The sequence below is a fragment of the Oncorhynchus masou genome, chromosome 17 (genome assembly GCF_036934945.1).
Source record: "Oncorhynchus masou masou isolate Uvic2021 chromosome 17, UVic_Omas_1.1, whole genome shotgun sequence".
In the NCBI taxonomy this organism is placed as follows: domain Eukaryota; kingdom Metazoa; phylum Chordata; class Actinopteri; order Salmoniformes; family Salmonidae; genus Oncorhynchus; species Oncorhynchus masou.
In genome coordinates, this window is record NC_088228.1 from 35695823 (window position 1) to 35720347 (window position 24525).

Here is a 24525-nt window from a genome sequence, read left to right on the forward strand (position 1 = left end):
CTCTCTCTCTCTCTCTCTCTCTCTCTCTCTCTCTCTCTCTCTCTCTCTCTCTCTCTCTCTCTCTCTCTCTCTCTCTCTCTCTTCCTCTGTCCCTGACTTTCTCTATTTCCCTGCATCCCTTTCTCTCTCTCTCTCTCTCTCTCTCTCTCTCTCTCTCTCTCTCTCTCTCTTCCTCTGCCCCTGACTTTCTCTATTTCCCTGCATCCCTTTCTCTCTCTCTCTCTCTCTCTCTCTCTCTCTCTCTCTCTCTCTCTCTCTCTTCCTCTGTCCCTGACTTTCTCTATTTCCCTGCATCCCTTTCTCTCTCTCTCTCTCTCTCTCTCTCTCTCTCTCTCTCTCTCTCTCTCTCTCTCTCTCTCTCTCTCTCTCTCTCTCCCTGACTTTCTCTATTTCCCTGCATCCCTTTCTCTCTCTCTCTCACTCTCTCTCTCTCTCTCTCTCTCTCTCTCTCTCTCTCTTCCTCTGCCCCTGACTTTCTCTATTTCCCTGCATCCCTTTCTCTCTCTCTCTCTCTCTCTCTCTCTCTCTCTCTCTCTCTCTCTCTCTTCCTCTGCCCCTGACTTTCTCTATTTCCCTGCATCCCTTTCTCTCTCTCTATCATAAACATATGCGGTAGATAGGATAATGCCCCTCAACACTCCACTGCAATCATTAGCTGCTTCTCATCAATTCATTCATTAAACGCTTTACTAGTAAATCCAGGCCCTAGGGGCTCAGGGCCGTGTGTGTGTGTGTGTGTGTGTGTGTGTGTGTGTGTGTGTGTGTGTGTGTGTGTGTGTGTGTGTGTGTGTGTGTGTGTGTGTGTGTGTGTGTGTGTGTGTGTGTGTGTGTGTGTGTGTAGGCAAGTGTGTCTGTGTTCTCGCCTGCTCTGTCCTAGAAACTAAAAACAGACTGTGAAATGCTCCTCTCCCCCACCAGAGCTCAGAGCGCATCAGAGAGCATCAGACGAGTGTAGAGAACAGGATTAAAGATTCATACGCACAATTCAAGTCAGATCATCCACTCACCCCTCCCCCTATCCAAACACACACACACACACACACACACACACACACACACACACACACACACACACACACACACACACACACACACACACACACACACACACACACACACACACACAAACACACACACCCACTACTGACCCCAAAAGCACAATTCGAGTTAGATCTTCCATTTTCCAGTCTCGCTCATATTCACATCACCCCTCTTCCTTTTCCTTACAAAGCCTCCCCCTTCCCACACACACACCGCTCTCTCTCCCCCAACCTCTTTTTATTCTCCCCCACCCCCGCAGTAGCAGTGCACACTTAGCTAACTCCAATCTCCCATCTCAGACTCTAGCATCTCATTTAGTGTTGGCACATTCGGTCTCAGCGTGTGACTGTGTATGTTTGTGTATGTGTGTGTGTGTGTGTGTGTGTGTGTGTGTGTGTGTGTGTGTGTGTGTGTGTGTGTGTGTGTGTGTGTGTGTGTGTGTGTCTGTGCGCGTGTGTGTGTGTGTGTGCATGCATGTGTGCTTTCATCTCCACACAGGGCTTAGGGCCATCTGGTATCAGTGCAGAGGCCAGGGTGATGAGTCCCTGTTCCAAAGGCCTGGGAGAAACTGATAGCGATGGAGCAGAGAGGGAACGGAACCGGAGCAGAAGAGAGGAGTAGAGGAGCTTCCAAAGGCCTAACCACCATGAATCTCTCATCTCTCTCATCTCTCCTACAATATCTGGGTCTGGTATTAAGTGTAACTATTGGCCAAACCAGTGTGATGAGTAAGCTTGGGAGAATCTCAACTGCATTTCCTTGATTCCTTGCGTCCTCTATCCTCACCTCCTTCTCAAAATCCATTGGATGTTAAGGTCAAAGGTCCCTCCCCTCTGACCTTTTCGTCTAATCGGAATCAGGAGAGGAACAAGGAAATGCAGTTGAGATTCTCCCCTTGTCTGAGATCTGTCTATGTTAGCTCCCAGAGCAAACGCCTAGGCTTCTGCTCAGTGGACTAATGCATGCGTTCAGTACAGGCGGGCAAGGCAGTTAGGTGCTGTCATGATGGACATGGATACTCATGTACTGAATAATTAAGGACTAGCTTGTGCTAAATCAGAACCTATGCGTCAAATTCTCTGCCAAACAAAATCAAGCAAAACATCTGAAAAATCATTATGAAAAGTAACGAAAAACATCAGCAAATTGAGTTGCAGACAGTGCTTGCTTAGATGTCTTAAAAGCAACAAACTTCCCTCCCACTCCAAATGCCATTACTGACCATTTCCATAAATTTCTCCTAGGTTCAAAGGTGTTTTGGTGTTTGAAGTGTGTATGGGGTGTGGGGAAGACATCAAAGGGAGATGGGGATGCTGTGTCTGTGTGTGTTTGTGTGTGTGTGTGTTTGCGAGTGTGTGTATGCGTATGTGTGTGTGCGCATGTGCACGCACGCATGTTTGTGTATGTGTGTTACTGTGCACGTACATGCATATGTGTGTAAGTATGTGTGTTGTGGCCTTAGGCTGGTTGGTATCTAAGGACGGTGGTGTAGCAGTAAACACCTTGCCCTCCATCTCTCTGACGATGTGGAGCAACAACAGTCTGTCTGCTGCCTTCGGGTATTATCATAACATTTGAACTTCTTGGGGTAAAATAAGTTAGAAAGCTATGAGACAAGTTAAAAGTGACTTTGTGTTGGCGGGGGACAGGTTGTACATGCCAAACAGGTGCCTTTGTTGTGATAATGTTCATATCACTATTGTAAAGTAGTTCTCTGGATGAGCTGAAAATATAGGCACACGTGATGGAAAACAACCATCAAAGGCCTATGTGGTACTGATACACAGCTGAATCCTATGGAATTTCCTATTCCCCTCCCATCTGGTGTTATGCTCACATTTGAATGCATACTAGCACTTTACATGTACAGTACAGTGCCTTCGTATTCAGTGCCTTTGTATTCCTACCCTTCGACTTACTCCACACTTTGTTGTATTACAGCCTGAATTCAACATGGATTCAATAGTTGTCTTCTTCTCACCCATCTACACACAACATCCCATAATGATCAAGTGAAAACATGTTTTAAGACATTTTTGCTAATTTATTGAAAATGAAATACAGAAATATCTCATTTGCATAATAATCATACCCCTGAGTCAATACATGTTAGAATCACCTTAATCAGCGATTACAGCTGTGAGTTTTTCTGGGTACGTCTCTAAGAGCTGTACACACCTGGATTGTACAATATTTGCACATCATTCTTTTTTAAACTAAGTTGGTTGTTGATCATTGCTAGACAGCCATTTCTATGTCTTGCCATAGATCTTCAAGATGATTTATGTCAAAAACTGTACATTCAACGTCATCTTGGTAGACAACTCCAGTGTAGATTTGGCCTTGTCTTTTAGGTTATTGTCCTGCTGAAAGGTGAATTTGTCTCCCAGTATCTGTTGGAAAGCAGACTGAACCAGGTTCTCCTCTAGGAATTTGCCTGTGCTTATTTCTATTCCATTTCTTTTTATACAAAAAACTCCCTAGTCCTTGCCAATGACAAGCATACCCACAACATTGATGCAGCCACCACCATGCTTGGAAATATGATGAGTGGTACTCAGTGGTGTGTTGTGTTGGATTTACCCCAAACATAACGCTATCCATTGCCCCCTCCCACCCACCCACCCACATTTTTACACTGCTGCTACTCTCTGTTTATTATCCATGCATTGTCACTTTACCTCTACCTACATGTACATATTACCTCAATTATCTTGACAAACCGGTGCCCCCACACATTGACTCTGTACCGGTACTCGCCGGTACCCCCACACTACTGTTATTTTATTGTTGCTCCTTAATTATTTATTATTTTTACATTTACAATTTTTTTTTTATTGTTATTTTATTTATTGAGAAGCTTGGATGAATAAGGTGCCCAGAGGTGTCCAGATTAAACTGTCTGCTCCTCAGTCCTAGTTGCTAATATATGCATATTATTAGTATATTTGGATAGAAAACACTCTAAGTTTCTAAAACTGTTTGAATGATATCTGAGAGTATAACAGAACTCATATGGCAGGCAAAAACCTGAGAAAAAAATCCAACCAGGAAGTGGGAAATCTGAGGTTGGTCAACTTTCAACTCAGCTCCTATTGAATATACAGTGGGATATTGGTCATGTCGCACTTCTTAAGGCTTCCACTAGATGTCAACCGTCTTTAGAAACTTTTTGATGCTTCTACTATGAAGGGGGGCTGAATGAGAGGGGAATGAGTCAGAGGTCTGCCAGCATTCATGCACTGGACACGCGCATTTCACATTAGAGGTATCTCCCATTCCTTTGCTCTTCTGAAGACAAAGGAATTCTCCAGTTGGAATATTATTGAAGATTTATGTTAAAAACATCCTAAATATTGATTCCATACATCTTTTGACAAGTTTCTACAGACTGTCACGGAACTTATTTACATTTTATCTGCAACTAGTGAACACGCTTCGTGAGTTTTGATTTGTTTACCAAACGTGCTAACAAAAGTAGCTATTTGGACATAAATTGTGGACATTATCAAACAAATCAAACATTTATTGTGGAACTGGGTGTCACGCCCTGACTTTAGAGATCCTGTTTATGTCTCTATTTTGGTTTGGTCAGGGTGTGAGTTGGGTGGGTATTCTATATTCTATTATTTGTATTTCTATGTTTTGGCCGGGTAGGGTTCTCAATCAGGGACAGCTGTCTATCATTGTCTCTGATTGAGAACCATACTTAGGTAGCCCTTTTTTCCACCTGTCTTTGTGGGAAGTTGACTTTGTTTAGGGCACATAGCCTTTAGTGTCACGGTTGTTTTTGTAGTGTTTATTGTTTTGTTCGGTGTCATTTTCCAAATAAAGAGAAAATGTATGCTCACCACACTGCACCTTGGTCCTCTTCTTTTAACGGCCACGATAGAACTTCCCACCACAAACGGACCAAGCAGCGTGGTAAGGAGGAGCAGCGTGTTCAGGAGGACTGGACATGGGAGTTTATCCTAAATGGCAAAGGATCCTGGACATGGGAGGAGATCCTGGCGGGAAAGGATCGCCTGCCGTGGGAGCAGCTGGAAGCAGAGAGGAAGGTGGAGGCAGCGAGAAAGAGGGCCCAGGTTTACACAGGGTCACGGCTGGCACTAAAGACCGGGAGGCCACTCAATTTTTTTTGGGGGGGGATCACATGGGGAGGGTGGCAGAGTCAGGATTCAGACCTGAGCCAACTCCCCGTGCTTACCGTGTCGAGCATGCGACTGGTCAGGCACCGTGCTATGGGGTGATGCGCACGGTGTCTCGGTTGAGCATTCACAGGCCGGTGTGCTCTGTGCCAGGTGGAAGCGAGCATTTGCCGGTTGGAAGCGGGCATCCAGCCAGAGCGGGTTGTGCTAGCTCTGCGCTTGAGACTGCCAGTGCGCCTCCACGGCCCAGTATATCCGGTGCCTCGGCCAAGGAAGAAGCCTCCTGTATGTCTCCCCAGCCTGGTGAGTCCTGTGCCTGCTCCCAGAGCCAGGCCTCCTGTGTGTCGCTCCACTCCAGTGATGATCCATGGCAAGAAGCCTCCAGTGATGATCCATGGCACAAAGCCTCCGGTGATGATCCATGGCACGAAGCCTCCAGTGATGATCCATGGCACAAAGCCTCCGGTGATGATCCATGGCACGAAGCCTCCAGTGATGATCCATGGCACGAAGCCTCCAGTGATGATCCATGGCAAAGAAGCCTCCAGTGATGATCCATGGCAAGAAGCCTCCAGTGATGATCCATGGCAAGAAGCCTCCAGTGATGATCCATGGCAAAGAAGCCTCCAGTGATGATCCATGGCAAGAAGCCTCCAGTGATGATCCATGATAAGAAGCCTCCACTGTCACGACTTCCACCGAAGTTGGTCCCTCTCCTTGTTCGGGCGGCCGTTGCTGATCCTCTTTTCATTTTCCTTTGGTTTTGTCTTGTCTTCCATCACACCTGGTTCCAATCCCATCAATTACATGTTGTGTATTTAAGCCTCTGTACCACCTCATGTCCTAGTTGGTGATTGTTTAATGTAAGGGCTTGTGCACGTCTGTCCTGGTGTGCGTCGGGTTATGTACCCATTATTTGATTGTTCTGTTTTCTGGTGTTTTTTTGTTATTAAACTGCACAGGAAACACAGTTTTTGCTCTCCTGCGTCTGACTTCCCTGCCGCCAGTACGCATTCCTTACATCCTTCTTTTCCCTCTGTCATTTAGTTCAGTATTGTGGAGTAACTACAATGTTGTTGATCCATCCTCAATTTTCTCCTATCACAGCCATTTAACTCTGTAACCGCTTTAAAGTAACCATTAGCCTCGTTGAAATCCCTGAGCGATTTCCTTCCTCTCCGGCAACTGAGTTAGGAAGGACACCAGTATCTTCGTAGTGACTGGGTGTATTGATGCACCATCCAAAGTGTAATAACTTTACCATGCTCAAAGGATATTCAACGTCTGTTTTTTTATACTCGTCTACCAATATGTGCCATTTACGAGGCATTGGAAAACCTCCTTGGTCTTTGTGGTTGAATCTGGGTTTGAGATTCACTGCTAGACTGAGGGACCTAATTGTATGCATTGGGTACAGAGATGAGGTAGTCATTAAAAAATAATGTTAAATACTATTATTGCACACAAAGTGATAAAACTATTACTCCTGAACTTGCCACAACTTGCCACAACTTGCCACAACTTGCCACAATGGGGTTTACAGTTCTTTTTATAATCGCTAGGACCCATTTCTCAATACTTAGGTCACTTTTTAAAAACTCTTCATACAGTTATCCTTAACAAACTTTCCACTTGGAACAGCAGTTAAATTCACATCCAAAATGTACTAAAACTACCAAAACACTTAATGTCTCAAATCAACTCATTCTTCCATAACACTAGCAAAGGTTGTCACCCAACAAGCACACTTTGTCACTCAAACAAGGACCGAAAAAACACTAACAACAGGTAGCATTACACAATGTTTTCTAATGTAAAATGTCTTTACAAAACAAGAATGACACCTCTCTACTGTTTAGAATTCACTGCAGTATATGTTACAGGAATGACTTAGACATGATGCAATATGCTTCAATATTTGTGTCATTTTTTGGTATTGAGTGATTCCAAAATACAATAATTTGTATATACACAATCTACCGATACATATACAGTAGCAATGCTGGTCAACCCTGTCTTCTGCAATTGGCCACAAGTTCTCATCCACATCACATCTTATCTTGGGCAATACACCTAGAAAATAACCTTTTGGCATGCCTGGTCCATCCCTGGCAATCTTCTGCAGATATGTCCAGGCATCCAGCGCTCATTGCGTCCAGGAGGGACATTTGATGATGTGGATGGTGGTCATAAACCTTCCACCTCCATGAGGAAAATAATTCCTCAATGGGGTTGAGGAATGGAGAGTAAGGTGGGAAGAAAATTGACACCATCCTGAGATGGACTGCACGGGAGTGGTGAAATGCCATATTGTCCCATACAATTACAAACGTTGGCCGATTTCGCCTCACTACAACCCTTTCCTGACCTGGCACAACCCTTCCATAGAGGTCATCCAGGAATGAAATGAGACGCTCGGTGTTGTACGGCCCAATTAGAGGTTTGTGTAGCAGCCATCCATCAGAGGACATTGCTTCACATATTGTGATGTCGGCACCCCTCTGGCCCGGGACATCCACTGTGGCTCTTTTCCCAATCACATTCCTTCCTCGCCGCCGTGTTTTGGCCAAGTTGAAACCAGCCTCATCCACAAAGATGAATATGTGGGGTGTTTGCCTGGCTTCAATCTCCACGATTCTCTCAAATAAATCCACAAGGAAACATAAGATTTAGGCTATTACGGTAGTTTACGTTATACCTCAAAACATGCCGCAGTGTGCCTCTGCACTGTTTGGTTTTGTTCAAAACCAGTTCTGTATTTTATAGTCATCTTACCTGGACATATTGGTTCCTGAGTTGCTTGACTCGTTCAGAGTTCCTCTCAAATGGTACAGTGTACAACTGCTTCATCCTGACTTGATGTTGTTTCAGGACTCTAGAAATAGTTGATATGCTTACATTGTGAATATTTCCAAATGTAATGTTGTCTGCCAACAATCTGTCCCGAATCTCTGAGAGTTTTATGACATTGTTTCTGATGACCATATCAAAGATTGCAGTTTCCTGCACAGCAGTGAAAGTCCTACCTCTCCCGCCTGTGGGAGGTAACCGTTGGGTCCTAAGCAGAAATACAAAAACATTTACACACAAGTGGGTTTGGAGGCTTTGCTCAATTTACTTCTGTAATGTGCAGTTCAGTCAGATGCCCTTGCAGAATGCACATCTTACCTGTTTTGCCGGAAATTTCTTACAATAGATGCCACTGATGAGCATTGCCGATTTGGCTGCACTCTTAGACCAGCCTGTCTCATTGATAGACCATGATTTATTACATGATCAATCATAGTGGCCCTAGTCTCATCTGAGACGAAAGCTCTTGATCTTCCTCTCAGTCTTCTTCCACCACGCATTCATACTCCTCTCCCTCTCCCTCTCCCAGCCACTCTTCTTCCTCTGTCAACCACTTCTCTATCTCTGGCTGGGACCATGTTTACATTACAGTACAGCATTATTCCTAAGATGTCCCCTTTTGTATAGATGGTAATGAAATTGAAAGACTAACACCTGGGTAGGTGTTCAGCTACAATGGGAATCAGCTGTGGTTGGTCTAATTGTTTTAATAGAATTACATTTTTTAGATTTGGAATATATTTCAATACATATTACTGTAGAAATGTAGAAAATTGCTGTCTTATTCAATTTTGTGTTATGTTAGGTTTTGACCTTAAGTTTAACAGTTTTGAAAAGAGTATGTGCAAATTGGCCTGTAGGTACATAGAGTTTTGGTGGTGGTTGTGTCTGAGTGAGAAAATAATTCATGAAATTTGACAGATGTCTGTTGTTGTGTATGCATATTCACTTCAATAACTCTACCTAGGCCTCCCGGGTGGCGCAGTGGTTAAGGGTGCCGTACTGAAGCGCCAGCTGTGCCATCAGAGACTCTGGGTTTGCGCCCAGGCACTGTCGTAACCGACCGGGAGGTCTGTGGGGTGACGCACAATTGGCCTAGTGTCGTTAGGGAGGGCTTGGTCGGTAGGGATGTCCTTGTCTCATCGCGTGCCAGCGAATCCTGTGGCGGGACGGGTGCAGTGCGCGCTAACCAAGGTTGCCAGGTACACCGTGTTTCCTCCGGCACATTGGTGCGGCTGAGAAAAAAGGGGTAAAAATAAAAATATATAAAAAAGTAACTTTACCTACATGTACATATTACCTCGACTAACCGGTGCCGCCGCACATTGACTCTGTACCAGTACCCCCCTGTATATAGTCTTGCTATTGTGGTTTTACTGCTGCTCTTCAATTACTTGTTAATTTTAGCTCTTATTCTTGTCTGTATTTTCTTGAAACTGCATTGTTGGTTGGGGGCTCGTAAGTAATCACTTCACTGTAAGGCTCGTAAGTAATCATTTCACTGTTGTATTCAGCGCATGTGACTAATACAATTTGATTTGAATGCATTTTGTGCCAAAGCAATGAAAAATGATCCACAGTTTAGCCCACATAGACTGCTGTTGTGCTCACTGTGTGAAGAGTTTTGAAAAAGTGACCTAAGTATTGAGAAATGGGTCCTAGCGATTGTAAAAAAAAATAAAAAAATAAGAGCTGTAATACTTATTGACTCAAGACATTTAAACATCTCATTTTTGATTCATTTGTAATCATTTCTAAAAACATAATTCCACGTTGACATGATGGGATATTGTGTGTAGATCAGTGACACAGCATCTCAGTTGAATCCATTTTAAATTCAGGCTGTAACACAACAAAATGGGTAAAAAGTCAACAGGTGTGAGTACTTTCTGAAGGCACTGTTTTTAATGTCACATGGTAACCAATCATTTCCCCAAGCGAATTAATCAAGTACAACTACTGTATATTCAACACAGATATAGCTGCGTTCACACACACACATCTGATCATATTTGATATGGATGGTGTCAGTGGTGTGGTGCTATTTTTTTAGGTGAGGGAGTGCAATTGTTTTTAAATAAAATTATGTTATCATTACTCAATCAAAGTTTGTGCTGACAGATTAAATATCATTATAAAATAGGTGCATAAAATGCATCATCCAATTGCAACGTCTGCCTATGCCCACGCGTATTCTGTGTTCTATTTTTAACATCTTAAACGTTCTATTTTTAATACCATCAAACACCAAAATGGGCCATTATCACTTTCAATCATAAATGACAATTGTTCACGTTTTACCCGTGAAATGTCCAAACTGTATGCGGACTAATAGCCTTTCTTATAGGTCTATTTTGTTTCAATCAAAGCATATAGCCTGCAGTGCGCACTGTTGACTTGTGGCCGCATGACGAAATAAATGTGATTATTCAGCATCAGATAAGAAATGACTGCGGAGGTGTTTTTGGTGTAACATATTATAGTCATACTATGCTACAGTAGGCTTATATGCTATTATATCCGGGTCTGTTATGTAAAATATGAATTATTCATTAGCCTATATGCCTACGTATCTTGCGAGACATTGATTTCAGCTTTGCTCTTAATTTTACTAAACGAGCACCATTGTGATAAGTGCTAATCTTCTATTTGTAATAATACTAGTAAGTGATGAGTAGGATTATTAGGCAGATACAACATCTGGATGTGGATTATTTTAAGATATTTGAGCGCCCTTTGAATCATGTTGCTGAAAGGACAACACCATAACCAGGTGGTCACATATCATTTTGGGTTCAACTGCGCAAGAGGCCTCCGTGGAGTTTTATGAACATCAAGGCAGACACGGTGAATTTGGATGCTAGATCTCGTTGGCGTGATCAGTTTGTCTGCATACGCAATAGAGGTGGTACGTTTCTGTAAACTAAGCACTCAGACAGTAGGGCGAGTTCAAATGCGTATTACAAGAGCCCCAAGTCCATAACAAAATGTTTTGAGGACACATGCTTTAGCAATCCCTAGTAGAGTACCGTCTGTCTGTTCTTGTTACGTCGGATTTGGCCCGCTCAAAGTGGTCGGCAAAGTGGTCAAGCCTCCGACCAATGGGCCTCTGCACACATGCCAACAGTTATTCATCATTCCTCCCACCGCCAGAGAAAACGACAGGGAAGAAACCACCATTTAGCAACCTATAGGCTGCTATAGCCTACATATGTATTTAGTTTGTCATTTTATAGTTTTAATGGAATTTTAGTGGTACTTAAATATAATTTATTTAGAATTTATCTGTGTTTTCTCAAATTGTAAAAAGTGAGGGAGCACCTTGGATGGTGGATGAGGTAATTTACCTCTCAACCACAGGGGTGCATCTCTTACTTATTCCCCCTGACACCTGAAGAACCCCTCACTACGATCAAAGGTTCCACCCGGTGTATACACTCCCAGGGTTAGGAATATACTGTATCTGTGTTCATCTGAATATCTGTCCTGAGGGGGAACCTTTTACGGTCTCCTAACCAATTGTGCTATTTATGTGAGTTTTTTTTTCGAGATATTTGTAAATTATTTTGTACGTAATGTTTCTGCATCCGTATCTAACGGAAGAAAGGAGCTTCTGGATATCAGGACAGAGTTCACTCACCTCGGATTAGACAACGATTTCTTCAACAACAACAACAGCAGCAAGCAGGACTCACACGATATTCTCCAAACACCCCACAGGTCAGAAATACCAATTAATCGCAATAGGAAGCGAACCAGAAGAGGGCACGACAAACGACAGTCATGAAGAGGGCACGACAAAGCCTATTCCCCCTCAGGAAACTAAAAAGATTTGGCATGGGTCCTGAGATCCTCAAAAGGTTCTACAGCTGCAACATCGAGAGCATCCTGACAGGTTGCATCACTTCCTGGTACGGCAATTGCTCGGCCTCCAACCGCAAGGCACTTCAGAGGGTAGTGCATACGGCCCAGTACATCACTGGGGCAAAGCTGCCTGCCATCCAGGACCTCTAAACCAGTCGGTGTCAGAGGAAGGCCCTAAAAATTGTCAAAGACCCCAGCCACCCCAGTCATAGATTGTTCTCTCTACTACCGCATGGCAAGCGGTACCGGAGTGCCAAGTCTAGGACAAAAAGGCTTCTCAACAGTTTTTACCCCCACCATTGGTTAGAGACACCATTGGTTAGAGACCGTAAGTAAGCATTTTACTGTAAAGTTTACACCTGTTGTATTTGGAGCACGTGACAAATAAACTTTGATTTGAGCGATAGAGCGAGGGAGTATAGGGTGAGGTTACAAATGAAGCATTGTGTGTCTTTGTGCGCACACGCACACACATTCAAGAATTTTTATTTTACCTTTATTTAACCAGGCAAGTCAGTTAAGAACAGATTCTTATTTTCAATGACGGCCTGGGAACAGTGGGTTAACTGCCTGTTCAGGGGCAGAACGACAGATTTGTACCTTGTCAGCTCAGGGGTTTGAACTCGCAACCTTCCGGTTACTAGTCCAACGCTCTAACCACTAGGCTACCCTGCCGCCCCGCATTGTCAGGGAAAGGGTAGGCTGTAGTACACAGAACAATGGGAATGTGTAACCCACACATAGTACACAATGAGTATATGGGCAACATGATTTTAACATGAAAACGAGACTACAGCAAATTAAAATGTGTCCCAAAGAGCTACAATAAATTTGCCTGGTTACTCAGACTCCTTGGTCCGGCCAAACGCTATGCCACGCCCGCGGTTGTGAGTTTGTTCAAACGTCAGAGCAACGGATTGGAAGAATTGAGTCAAGCAAACAAGAAATGTGAGGTTCCCCGACAGTGAGGAGATGTAAATCCAACTTGAAATACAAAGGTCCTGTGGGGGAGATATTTCTTTAGATGAATCTCATAGCAGCAGTCTAATGGATGCATTTGTGCGCATATCCACCATTGGTGTTCATAGATAAAGACCCATGATGGCTGAATGGTTGCTGCATTACAGTAACCTCTGGAAGCATCGAGACAGTGCATGTATCCTGCTGCCTCCCCAGGGTCTCTCCAGTGTTCAGGTATAGATAATCACAGTCTAAGAGCTCAGAGGAGAGGAGAACAGCTCAGTGCATCGACCTATATTCATCTGTTCTGCTCCTCTCTCCCCCTAAGCCCTGCTACTGTGGACTCGATGTTCCAGCACCAAAGAGAGAAGAGACAGACCCCCCCACACACACAGAGAGAGAGAGAGAGAGAGAGAGAGAGAGAGAAGAGACAGACCCCCCCCCACAGAGAGAGAGAGAGAGAGAGAGAGAGAGAGAGAAGAGACAGACCCCCCCACACACACAGAGAGAGAGAGAGAGAGAGAGAGAGAGAGACAGACCCCCCCCCACACAGAGAGAGAGAGAGAGAGAGAGAGAGAGAGAGAGAAGAGAGAGAGAGAGACAGACCCCCCCACATACAGAGAGAGAGAGAGAGATAGAGAAGAGAGAGAAGAGACAGACCCCCCCCACACAGAGAGAGAGCGAGAGAGAGAGAGAGAGAGAGAATGACAAATCCATGCACATATACACAGAATAGGACATACTAAAGCACAAGGCAGAAGTGAATGAATACACACACACGCAAGCATGCATGCACAAACCCACACCCACCCACACCTTCAGCTACAAGGTTTGTGCCACACACCATGTGTGTGTCCATGCCCACATGAAAAAAAGATGACCGTTTACTAAAGAATACAACAGTACTTACTGTAGAATTCTAGAATTAACTGTAGTCTACCGTGGAATACTATACTACACACTGTAATAATCCTTGATCATGTGTGGTACTTACTATAGAATGTTGCAGTATACCGCTAAAAACACTGTAGTAAATACTACAGTAATGTCAGCAAAAACACTACAGTCCGCTAAAACGCTCGCAATTTGTGCCACCCATAATTGAGAGACTTACATGCCAAGTATTGACTAAATATTGTGTTTCCTATCCGTTCAGACCCCAGTCCTACCTACATACAGGCAGTAGCGGTGCGTGGGTAAAATCACCGGGGGAGACAATAATTGCGTTGTTTGCTCTATAACCTGTTAAAGCATATGCCTTGCGACCGTGATATTCAGGCCTAAAGGCAAAGAAAATAATAAGACACAGTGGCAGAATAAATCCAACCAAACCTTTGTTTTATCACAAAACCGGAAAGCAACATCTGTCCAGTGAAGTTCAGAAAGCATATTGCATGTCCAGTAGCAGTTACATGGTCAAGCAGGTTAATGTTTCCTACATGTTCGGACCACTAAACAACTGTTGATTTAGAACCAAAGAGTGTTATTGCAGGTCGCAAAGAAAACAGGTGCTGCCACTATTCCAGCACCATTTCAACTTCAACATTTCAACATAATCGAACTACCTCTGCTTAGTCTGATACAGTGACAACTAAAAGATAACCAAAAACAATTTAGTCCAATCAACTTAAAGCTAAATATGATGTGTCTGTCCATGGTTCTGATTTCTGGATGCATATGTGTGCGTTTTCATACAAGTAGACAAACATGTTGACTCACCCTACTTGTAGAGAAACAGCAATGCCATCCGGCTCTCTTTCACCACTCTATCATACAGTACACGCTTTTAGTTTTTGTTGTCCTAGGCTACCTAGCTAAAATGCTTGTTCGCTAGCCTCATGTCCATTCATGGGCAATGTTAGCTTGTTAACATTAGCCTTCTACATCTGGCTATCATACATATTTGAACTTCCAACCACTCAGGCCAGGGGCACAACAATGTATGAATTAATGGTTGGGGAAAAATGTCTAATTTAGGAAAGGGCAAATTTTAACTAGCTGGCTGCTGGAGGACAACAGCACAACGAGATGCAACAATTCATTTTTTTTTCTGTCAATGACATATATGCTCTCAATGGGATTTGATAGGGGGTACGCCAAATCCAAGCTGGTTTCCCTTGACACTTTTGTTTGGTGCGCCAGGACCATTCACAGTTGAGCTCACTCAGTTTAGCTCAAAGCTGATTGGAAAATGTTGTATACTTTTTTTGTCAATGGAGGCCAGATGCTCGCTGGCTTCCCTTGACTACGGGCGGCAACAATGTCACTCGTCACTCGTTTGGACCAGACAGCATCAGATAGATGGGCTACACGTAGAGAGACAGAGAGGCACTGTTTTGCTCTCTCGGATCCTTTCTCCTTAATACATACATTAAGCCTCTTGCGAATTGAAGGAGATTCATGAAACTCTGAGAGACTAAATGACTGTTTAAGATAAATTACTGTTTAAAATATATATATTGGTACTTTTTTTTGGAAAAGCCTGACTTCCCTTGGCATCCATGAATACACACCACTGCCTACAGGTTATGGAACATTTGGTATTTGAGTATTTCTCTAGTATGTTTCCTGAATGAGAAAGCCTCCACTTCTATGTCAAAGATAATAAAAATAATAAATGATAGCAAATACTACAGTAATGTCTGCAAACACACTACCTTAATTACTATAGTATTAAGCTACAGTTTTCATGTACTACAGTATCCATACTATAGTTACTATAAATGCTATGTTCCATTTGGCTCAGTTGGTAGATCATGGTGCTTGCAATGCCAAGGTTGTGGGTTCAATTCCCATGGGGAAAATGTATGCGCTCACTACTGAGTGTTGCTCTGTATAAACACATCTGCTAAATTACTAAAATGTCAAGTCTGCATAAATACTGCAATCTGTAAAAACATTAAATACTACAGTTTTCCTTTACTATATAGTTAACTGTAAATACAACAGGAAATACTACAGTTCAGGCTACAATTATGTCATCCATTCCATTTCGTTTAGTACAACACCAATTGCCATTACATCTTGGAAATCAGCACAAAATGATGCATGTGGGTGTGTGTGTGTGTGTGTGCTTGCGTGTGTGTGTCTAACATAAGCTGGGATTCGCAAGGCCCCCTTGCCCAGAATAGCCTCTCTTATTTGGGAAAGCAGAAGTGATGTTGTAATGCTGGATAACTGTCGGATGGAACGATAGAGCGAGAGAGAGAGAGAGAGAGAGCGAGGGAGGGAGGGAGGGAGGGAGGGAGAGAGAGAGAGAGAGAGAGAGAGAGAGAGAGAGAGGGAGAGAGAGAGAGTAAGAAGAGACAGAGATACGCAACAAGAGACAAAGAGAGTCAGAGACAGAGTGTAAGACGAAGAGAGAAGGGAGAGATGGACGGAGGAGAGGGTATAGGTTACATAACAGTGTCTAGACACCAATAGCAGTTCATAGGGATTGTCGGAGGCAGAGTTAATTAGCTAGCTTGATTGCTTGAGGTCTGCTCTCTTCATAAATCCAGGAGAGGTTGATTATCTCCTTCTAATTCTTCTCTTTCATCTTCCCCTCTTTCCTGAAGCTTCTCGATCCTAAGCCGCATTGTGTGTGCGAGTGTGTGTATGCGCGCATGCATGTGTGTGTGTTTATTTCCAGATAGGATTTACATGCTAATGGAATTTCTTTTGGGGTGACAAACCTCTTCATAAAAACAGCCGACTGCGGTTGGTTGGGATTCACATGAACTATTCTAAATGAAGGAACCTGGACACCTTGTAGCTCTGTAGAACCCGTTCCGGTGACCACTGTAGTAAGCTGTTGATACTGAGTGTTTAGCTACAGTTATTCTGAAACTCTCTCTCTCTCACGGCTGAGGGAAGCAGCTGTTGCCCCTGACAACCTGTCTCTGGGCTCTGATAGGATGTGGAGCTGTGGCTGTGGAGCTGTCCATGATGCTGAACGACCTATCATCTTCTAACAGTCTACTCCTCTGACTATCATTGTTATGCCATAAATATACAGATACAGACCTGAATCAGGCTAGCATAGCAACTGTGTTCCACTCACTGCTGGCCCGTATTCACAAAGTGTCTCAGAGTAGGAGTACTGATCTAGGATCCGTTTTGCCTTTAAGACAATAATGAAAATGCTTATATAGACAGGGTGGACCTGATCCTATATCACTCCTACTCTGAGACACGTTGTGCATAAATACAAGCTCTGGATTGCATAGTATTGTGTGGTGGGAGTGCACACAGAACAGAGACATGAATCAATTTGAGAGAAAATCAGGGTTCATTTTATGATCGTAATAAAATGCCAGTTCATCCACAGAGACCACTAATGACCGCGGTGTGGTGATTCCTTTATAATGAATATGTACAATTGAAAGAGAGACTATAGGGAGAGGTCTAGGACATAGTGTACTGTAGGTTCGGTATTATCTCTTTCAACAAACAAAAACAGCGCTGCCGGCGGTAACACACACGTATGCACACGCACACACACACACACACAACCCAGCAGAAAGAAAGGCCTGCTGTAAGTGAAACTAGGGCAGAAAATCGACTGTTGGGTAGGGGCCAAGAACAGCAGAGACAGAGACACTATTATCAGCTAATGTGGTGGACTGGGTTAGAGAACATTTACATAGTTACAACCTTGCCTCCTGACAACACACACACACACACACACACACACACACACACACACACACACACACACACACACACACACACACACACACACACACACACACACACACACACACACACACACACACACACACACACACACACACACACACACACACACACACACACACTTCACAGGAACACTAAAGACAGGGTAGAATGAGGAAGAGAAAGCTCATGTAATAAGAGAGAAATGAGAGAGAGAAAGAGAGATAAGGAAAATAAAATACAAGTACCTCCACGACACTCACTGTCAGCTGGTTTCACTTGGATGGGACGAGTCATCTGCAGAGAGAGAGAGAGAGAGAGAGAGGGCAGAGTGAGGGGAGAAAGAACGAAAGAGATGCAGAGCGAGATGGTTCATCTCATGTATTATTATCATTATATTTTGTAACTTTATTTCACGGGGCAAGTCATTTAAGAACAAATTCTTATTTACAATGACAGCCTGTGTCTGTGGAGATAACATCCTTTCTGTCTTTTTCTCTCTTTCATTCATCTCTCCATTCCTCCACTAGATTGATAGGGACCAACCACCACCTCGCTATAAACCTTCCCCAAATGTGCCTCAGATTCATAGACTTGGAACTGAGCATGGAGAAAATGTTGACGTAGTAAAACGAAGGAGGACCCCGGGCCATGCAGAGCATGTCGGGTTGGTTCTTTCACACTGCTAAATCACACATAACCATGTTATTCTTCCTAGTTATAGTCACATGGAGTCAAGTAGGGTTAAGTGGATTGTACATCCTCATACACAATACTGTCAGGTTCCTGAGAGAACTGGTAGTGTGAGGAGAGAACCCTGTCTGCTGACCAAGAGAGAGAGAGCGAGAGAGAGAGAGTGTGTGTGAGAGAGAGAGAGAGTGTGAGAGAGTGAGAGAGAGTGTGTGTGAGAGAGAGAGAGAGAGAGAGAGAAAGAGAGAGAGTGTGTGTGTGAGAAAGAGAGATAGAGGGAGAGAGAGAGCGAGTGAGTGACATAGAGAGTGTGTGTGAGAGAGAGAGTGAGAGAGAGAGAGAGAGAGAGTGTGAGAGAGAGAGTGAGAGAGAGTGTGTGTGAGAGAGAGAGAGAGGGAGAGAGAGAGCGAGTGAGTGACAGAGTGTGTGTGATAGAGAGAGTGAGAGAGAGAGAGAGTGTGAGAGAGAGAGTGAGAGAGAGTGTGTGTGAGAGAGAGAGAGTGTGAGAGAGAGGGAGAGAGAGAGTGAGAGAGAGTGAGAGTGTGAGAGAAAGAGTGTGTGTGTGAGAGAGAGAGAGAGAGAGAGAGAGAGAGGGGTGTGTGTCTCTGTGTCTGTGTGTGGGTGTGATCTTGTGTGTGCATGAAAAATCACTTGTGCGCATGTCTGTGTGTGTGTTGGCATGAATATGACACGGCTGTCACAAGAGATTCCACAGTCAGGCATCTCTGCCATAAGAACATGCCAAGCCGTGATATGCAGTGAAAGCTCCGAACTGAGGAAAAAGTAGAGCCTTATATAATCGGTTTTATTTTTTGCCTGATTCCTCACATTTCCCCCCTAATTCCATTTTCTTTGTTTTTGTTACTCCAGGTTTCAGTTTTTCCCCCCCAATTTTTTTTTTTGGGGGGGGGGGTTCCTTCTCAGAATCACACTTTATTGTCATAACATAAGCATCATCGCTAACGGCTACACAAAGTGGTAGACAAACACGCACACAGACAGGGACATTCCTGTGAATCACTGATGTATTTTGTTAATGTTTAATGATAATCTTGGGCAGATTACTGAATTTTCGAATAAATACATTTGGTTGATTTCCTGCTAAATTCATTACATTTTTGAATATTGTTCAATTCCGTTTTAATGTCTGGAGTCCGTGATTCCGTCCATGTTCTCTGCAATGCTGATTTTATTGGGGCCTACTCCACCCTTCCATAACACAGCACACTACCCCTCCACCCTTCCATAACACAGCACACTACCACTCCACCCTTCCATAACACAGCACACTACCCCTCCACCCTTCCATAACACAGCACACTACCCCTCCACCCTTCCATAACACAGCACACTACCACTCCACCCTTCCATAACACAGCACACTACCACTCCACCCTTCCATAACACAGCACACTACCCCTCCACCCTTCCATAACACAGCTCACTACCCCTCCACCCTTCCATAACACAGCACACTACCCCTCCACCCTTCCATAACACAGCACACTACCCCTCCACCCTTCCATAACACAGCACACTACCCCTCCAGCCTTCCATAACACAGCACACTATACGGTTACTTTAACCATATCTACATATCTACTTTTATAGCCTCGCTACTATATATAGCCTGTCTTTTACTGTTGTTTTATTTCTTTACCTACCTATTGTTTACCTAAAACCTTTTTTGCACTATTGGTTAGAGCCTGTAAGTAAGCATTTCCCTGTACACCTGTTGTATTCGGCGCACATGACAAATAAACTTTGATTTGATTTGACTACCATTCCACCCTTCCAATACACAGCACACTACCACTCCACCATTCCATAACACAGCACACTACCCCTCCACCCTTCCATAACACAGCACACTACCACTCCACCCTTCCATAACACAGCACACTACCCCTCCACCCTTCCATTACACAGCACACTACCACTCCACCATTCCATAACACAGCACACTACCACTCCACCCTTCCATTACACAGCACACTACCCCTCCACCCTTCCATAACACAGCACACTACCCCTCCACCCTTCCATAACACAGCACACTACCCCTCCACCCTTCCATTACACAGCACACTACCACTCCACCATTCCATAACACAGCACACTACCACTCCACCCTTCCATAACACAGCTCACTACCACTCCACCCTTCCATAACACAGCTCACTACCACTCCACCCTTCCATTACACAGCACACTACCACTCCACCCTTCCATAACACAGCACACTACCCCTCCACCCTTCCATAACACAGCACACTACCCCTCCACCCTTCTATAACACAGCACACTACCACTCCACCCTTCCATAACACAGCTCACTACCCCTCCACCCTTCCATAACACAGCTCACTACCCCTTCACCCTTCCATAACATAGCACACTACCCCTCCACCCTTCCATAACACAGCTCACTACCCCTCCACCCTTCCATAACACAGCTCACTACCCCTCCACCCTTCCATAACACAGCTCACTACCCCTCCACCCTTCCATAACACAGCTCACTACCCCTCCACCCTTCCATAACACAGCTCACTACCCCTCCACCCTTCCATAACACAGCTCACTACCCCTCCACCCTTCCATAACACAGCTCACTACCCCTCCACCCTTCCATAACACAGCTCACTACCCCTCCACCCTTCCATAACACAGCTCACTACCCCTCCACCCTTCCATAACACAGCTCACTACCCCTCCACTAGAGCCATATAAAATCAGTTATATTTTTTGCCTGATTCCGTTTAGTCTTTTCCCAAATTCCCTTTTCTCTGTTTTGTTAATCCAGGTTTCAGTTTTCATTTCTGTTTCAGTCGTTCGCCCTCAAAATCACACTTTATTACTAGAAAAACAACAACTTTTGATCGTTACGTCCATAATCATGCTTAAATCACATCAGGAGACAACTTTTGAGGACTGGGAAAAAAACAGGAAATGTAGATTTTTGGGTGTGCACCAGCCAGAGACAGTTGTTAGAGACCATTTATTATGAGCCGTCCTCCCCTCAGCAGCCTCCACTGGTAGACACACACGCACCACACACATTACACCGTACAGACACACAGCACAGCCCTTAGATACCAACGAGCCTCAGGTTACGACACACACATGAACATACACACGAACACACACATGAACGCACATACACACACTTTGTATTGTCTTCTATGTGTTGACTCCCAAAAAGGGTAACCAAAACCAATGGGGAACCCATGCACGTAAAGAAACCTGGAATTGAACATATTTCTGCATCTCAGGCTGCATGTATTAGCAGTTTGTTTAACTGTGAGCAGCCTATTGCAAACACAGTTGTTGCGAGGCTGATCTAAAGCCCTCTGGGGTCTTAATACTTCTGGTTTAACTTTGTTAAATAATAGATGTGGGCTGACTCTTCCACCGAAGGTTCTGCTGCTGCCGGACTTCGGGGAGTGTTCTCCTAGCGAGATAAAACGCTCTCACAGAAGGATATAGAGCACATTAATACACAGGCTCTCTGAGAAAAACTAAACATGCCTGTGTGTAAGTGTGTCCTACTATGACATCTTCATGTGTTCTTGGCAGGCACCTCTCTCTACTAGGAAACATGGACTAGATGAATAATGTGTTGCATCTCAGCAAAGCACTGTAGCAATTACAACCAACGAAGACAGGCAGTGTAGACAGCCATATACTGCAGTTGGACACGGTCAGAGGGAGAAAGAAGGATGAGAAAGAGAGGCATAGGGGAGTGACAGAGAGAAAGAGTAAGAGAGAAACAGAGAGGAGGGCCAAACATGTGAGATAATGAGAGACTCAGCAGTGACAGAGAAGGTCATGGTCATCAACCTGAGGGAAGAGTGCCTCTGTCACCACACGCACGCACGCACACACGCACACACGCACACACACACACACACACACACACACACACACACACACACACACACACACACACACACACACACACACACACACACACACACACACACACACACACACACACACACACACACACACACACACACACACATAGTTTTGATATCTTCACTATTATTCTACAATATAGAAAATAGTAAGCATCAAGAAAAACCCTTGAATGAGTAGGTGTGCCCAAACTTTTGACTGGTACTGTACATATACAATGTTGTGCACTTATCATGAGTTTACTGTGCTGTAAATGCGCAGAGTAACAGAGGGATTCTGAGGTAGAAAACACACACACACAAACACACACGCTCACGCACGCACACACGCACACGCACGCACACACACACACACGCAGACAGACAGACAGACAGACAGACAGACAGACAGACAGACAGACAGACAGACAGACACACACACAGACACACACACAGACAGACACACACACACACACACATAGCATATCCCTGTGTCATTACCTGTGTCTTTTGAGAATGATTCCGTCACAGTGAGGATCACCATGTGGAACAACACTATCTAATCGGTTTCTGTGCACTGGATTAATGAGAGCACAAGTCGCAAGGGGAGCGTAAACCACAATGGTACCGCTCATGGGGCTCTACTATAGCCTAGTGGCCTGGCTCAGGTTGTGAATCCATCAATGTGAGGCAGAAATGTCACGGCCAAGCGCATAATAGATTGTGAACAATGTATCAACAATACACAAGCATTCGCTAAGACACAGACATAGAATTTCTGGTGGTACATTGTTCAAAGGAATCTGTGTGTACTGCATGTGTGTTTGTGTGTCTGTGCATGCGCGTGTGTTAATCTTCATTTCAAAACCTTATCCGCTGTTTAGAGAAGGTTATTTGAAATTATACCCCCCTAGTCTATCTATGCCATAAAATAAAAATCTATTAAAAAAAAAACTTCCCCACGCCTTTTCATTGGCTAAACATGGACGTCAATCATCACACTAAACACTTGTTTTAATGGCAGTCTGTCTGTCTAACCTACACCCCACCAAATCTATTATTAAGCCTAATTAATTTTGCATTACAACATCGCAGATGAATAATAGATCAGAAGTGAGGGATAAGAGAGAGAGGGGAGGGGGAGAGGGAGAGACATGCAGAGAGACATGCAGCTGCACAGTGCAAGCAGCCAATTATTTCTGATGAAGCTGTCACTCCTCCAGGAAAAGGAGAGAAGGGTGAGAAAGAAAGAGAGGGATGTGAGAGGAAGGGAAACGGCAATTAGAGACGAGTGAAAACCTCCTCTGCGCACACACACACACGCACGCACACACATACACACACACACACAAACACACAAACACGAAAGTGAGAGCTAGGATTCAAAAGAAAGAGTGGGGTGAGAAATAACTAGATAAACCATTAGAGGGAGGGAGAGAGACTGTGAGAAAGAGAACGAGAGAGAGAGAGAGAGAGACAGGGAGAGAAAGATATAGTACAACAGAAAGAGAGAGGAAGAGACAGAGTGAGAGACAGGGGTAAGAGAGAGCGACAGGGGGAGAGGAGAGTGGCATTAATATGGGTTAGCGGGCATGAGAAGAGCAAGCTCTTATTTTCCATTTCACACTGCTTTGGGGGGTTGGCCCTGTTATAGTATTTTATACGACACATTCCAACTTCCCATCTTGTATGTCGGCTATGTGTCTGAAACTCAGTGAGTGAGTGAGTCTGTGGATCCCAAACCACCACCTTGTCCCTACCAACTCGCTCTGAGTGCCTTCCATTGTCAAGTGTTTCTGACGAACCTCCGAGGGTGACTTACACAGAGGGAAAATGGGACCAAGAAACCCATCAACTTCGGGGCACACTCCTGACTTGTAAGATTCACTTTTTAAATAATAAAACAAGCATGAAATTCAAATGAACAAATCCCCGCTGTAGTTTTACCATATATAGTCACAGTTAACATTTCATTTGGGGGATGTTATATCTGTTACATGTGTCAAGTCTCGAAATCGGACGTAAATAAATGCACGTGAATATAATAAGGCACACCTCCATTCTTGTGTATAAAATGGAGCAAACTCCCAGTGCGTGTCGGGGTAGCACTTCGCCCTAAAGCCTGATGCCTTGCTGGCTCAGTCGAAGTGGCTATCTGAGGGTCTAATTAGCCCCAACACCCTCAATCATTTTCACTCCCTGTGCTTTGGGACACTTGTGCATCTGGCAGAGGCATGTGTGAAGGCAAACGGAGGGTCGAAGGGCAAGGGGAAGAGGTGAATAAGGATTCAGCCACAGAGTGCGCTGTCTCTCTGTGTCCTTCATTTGCTTCTCCACCTCCCTCTCCCTCCTTCGCTCTCTCTCTCACTATGGATCGATTTCAGTGTATTTGAATTCTTTCATTTATAATTTGTATT

At 44.2% G+C, this 24525-nt stretch overlaps 1 protein-coding gene across 2 annotated transcripts in view; it reads right to left on the reverse strand.

Annotated features, from left to right (window-relative positions):
- LOC135558944 (CUGBP Elav-like family member 5) overlaps positions 1-24525 on the reverse strand; it is a 45198-nt gene that overhangs the window by 14883 nt on the left and 5790 nt on the right. For both annotated transcript variants that reach the window (XM_064993187.1, XM_064993185.1), the window contains exon 3: positions 17768-17816. In XM_064993187.1, coding sequence (XP_064849259.1) covers positions 17768-17816 — 49 coding nt within the window. The remainder of the gene's footprint in view (positions 1-17767; positions 17817-24525) is intronic.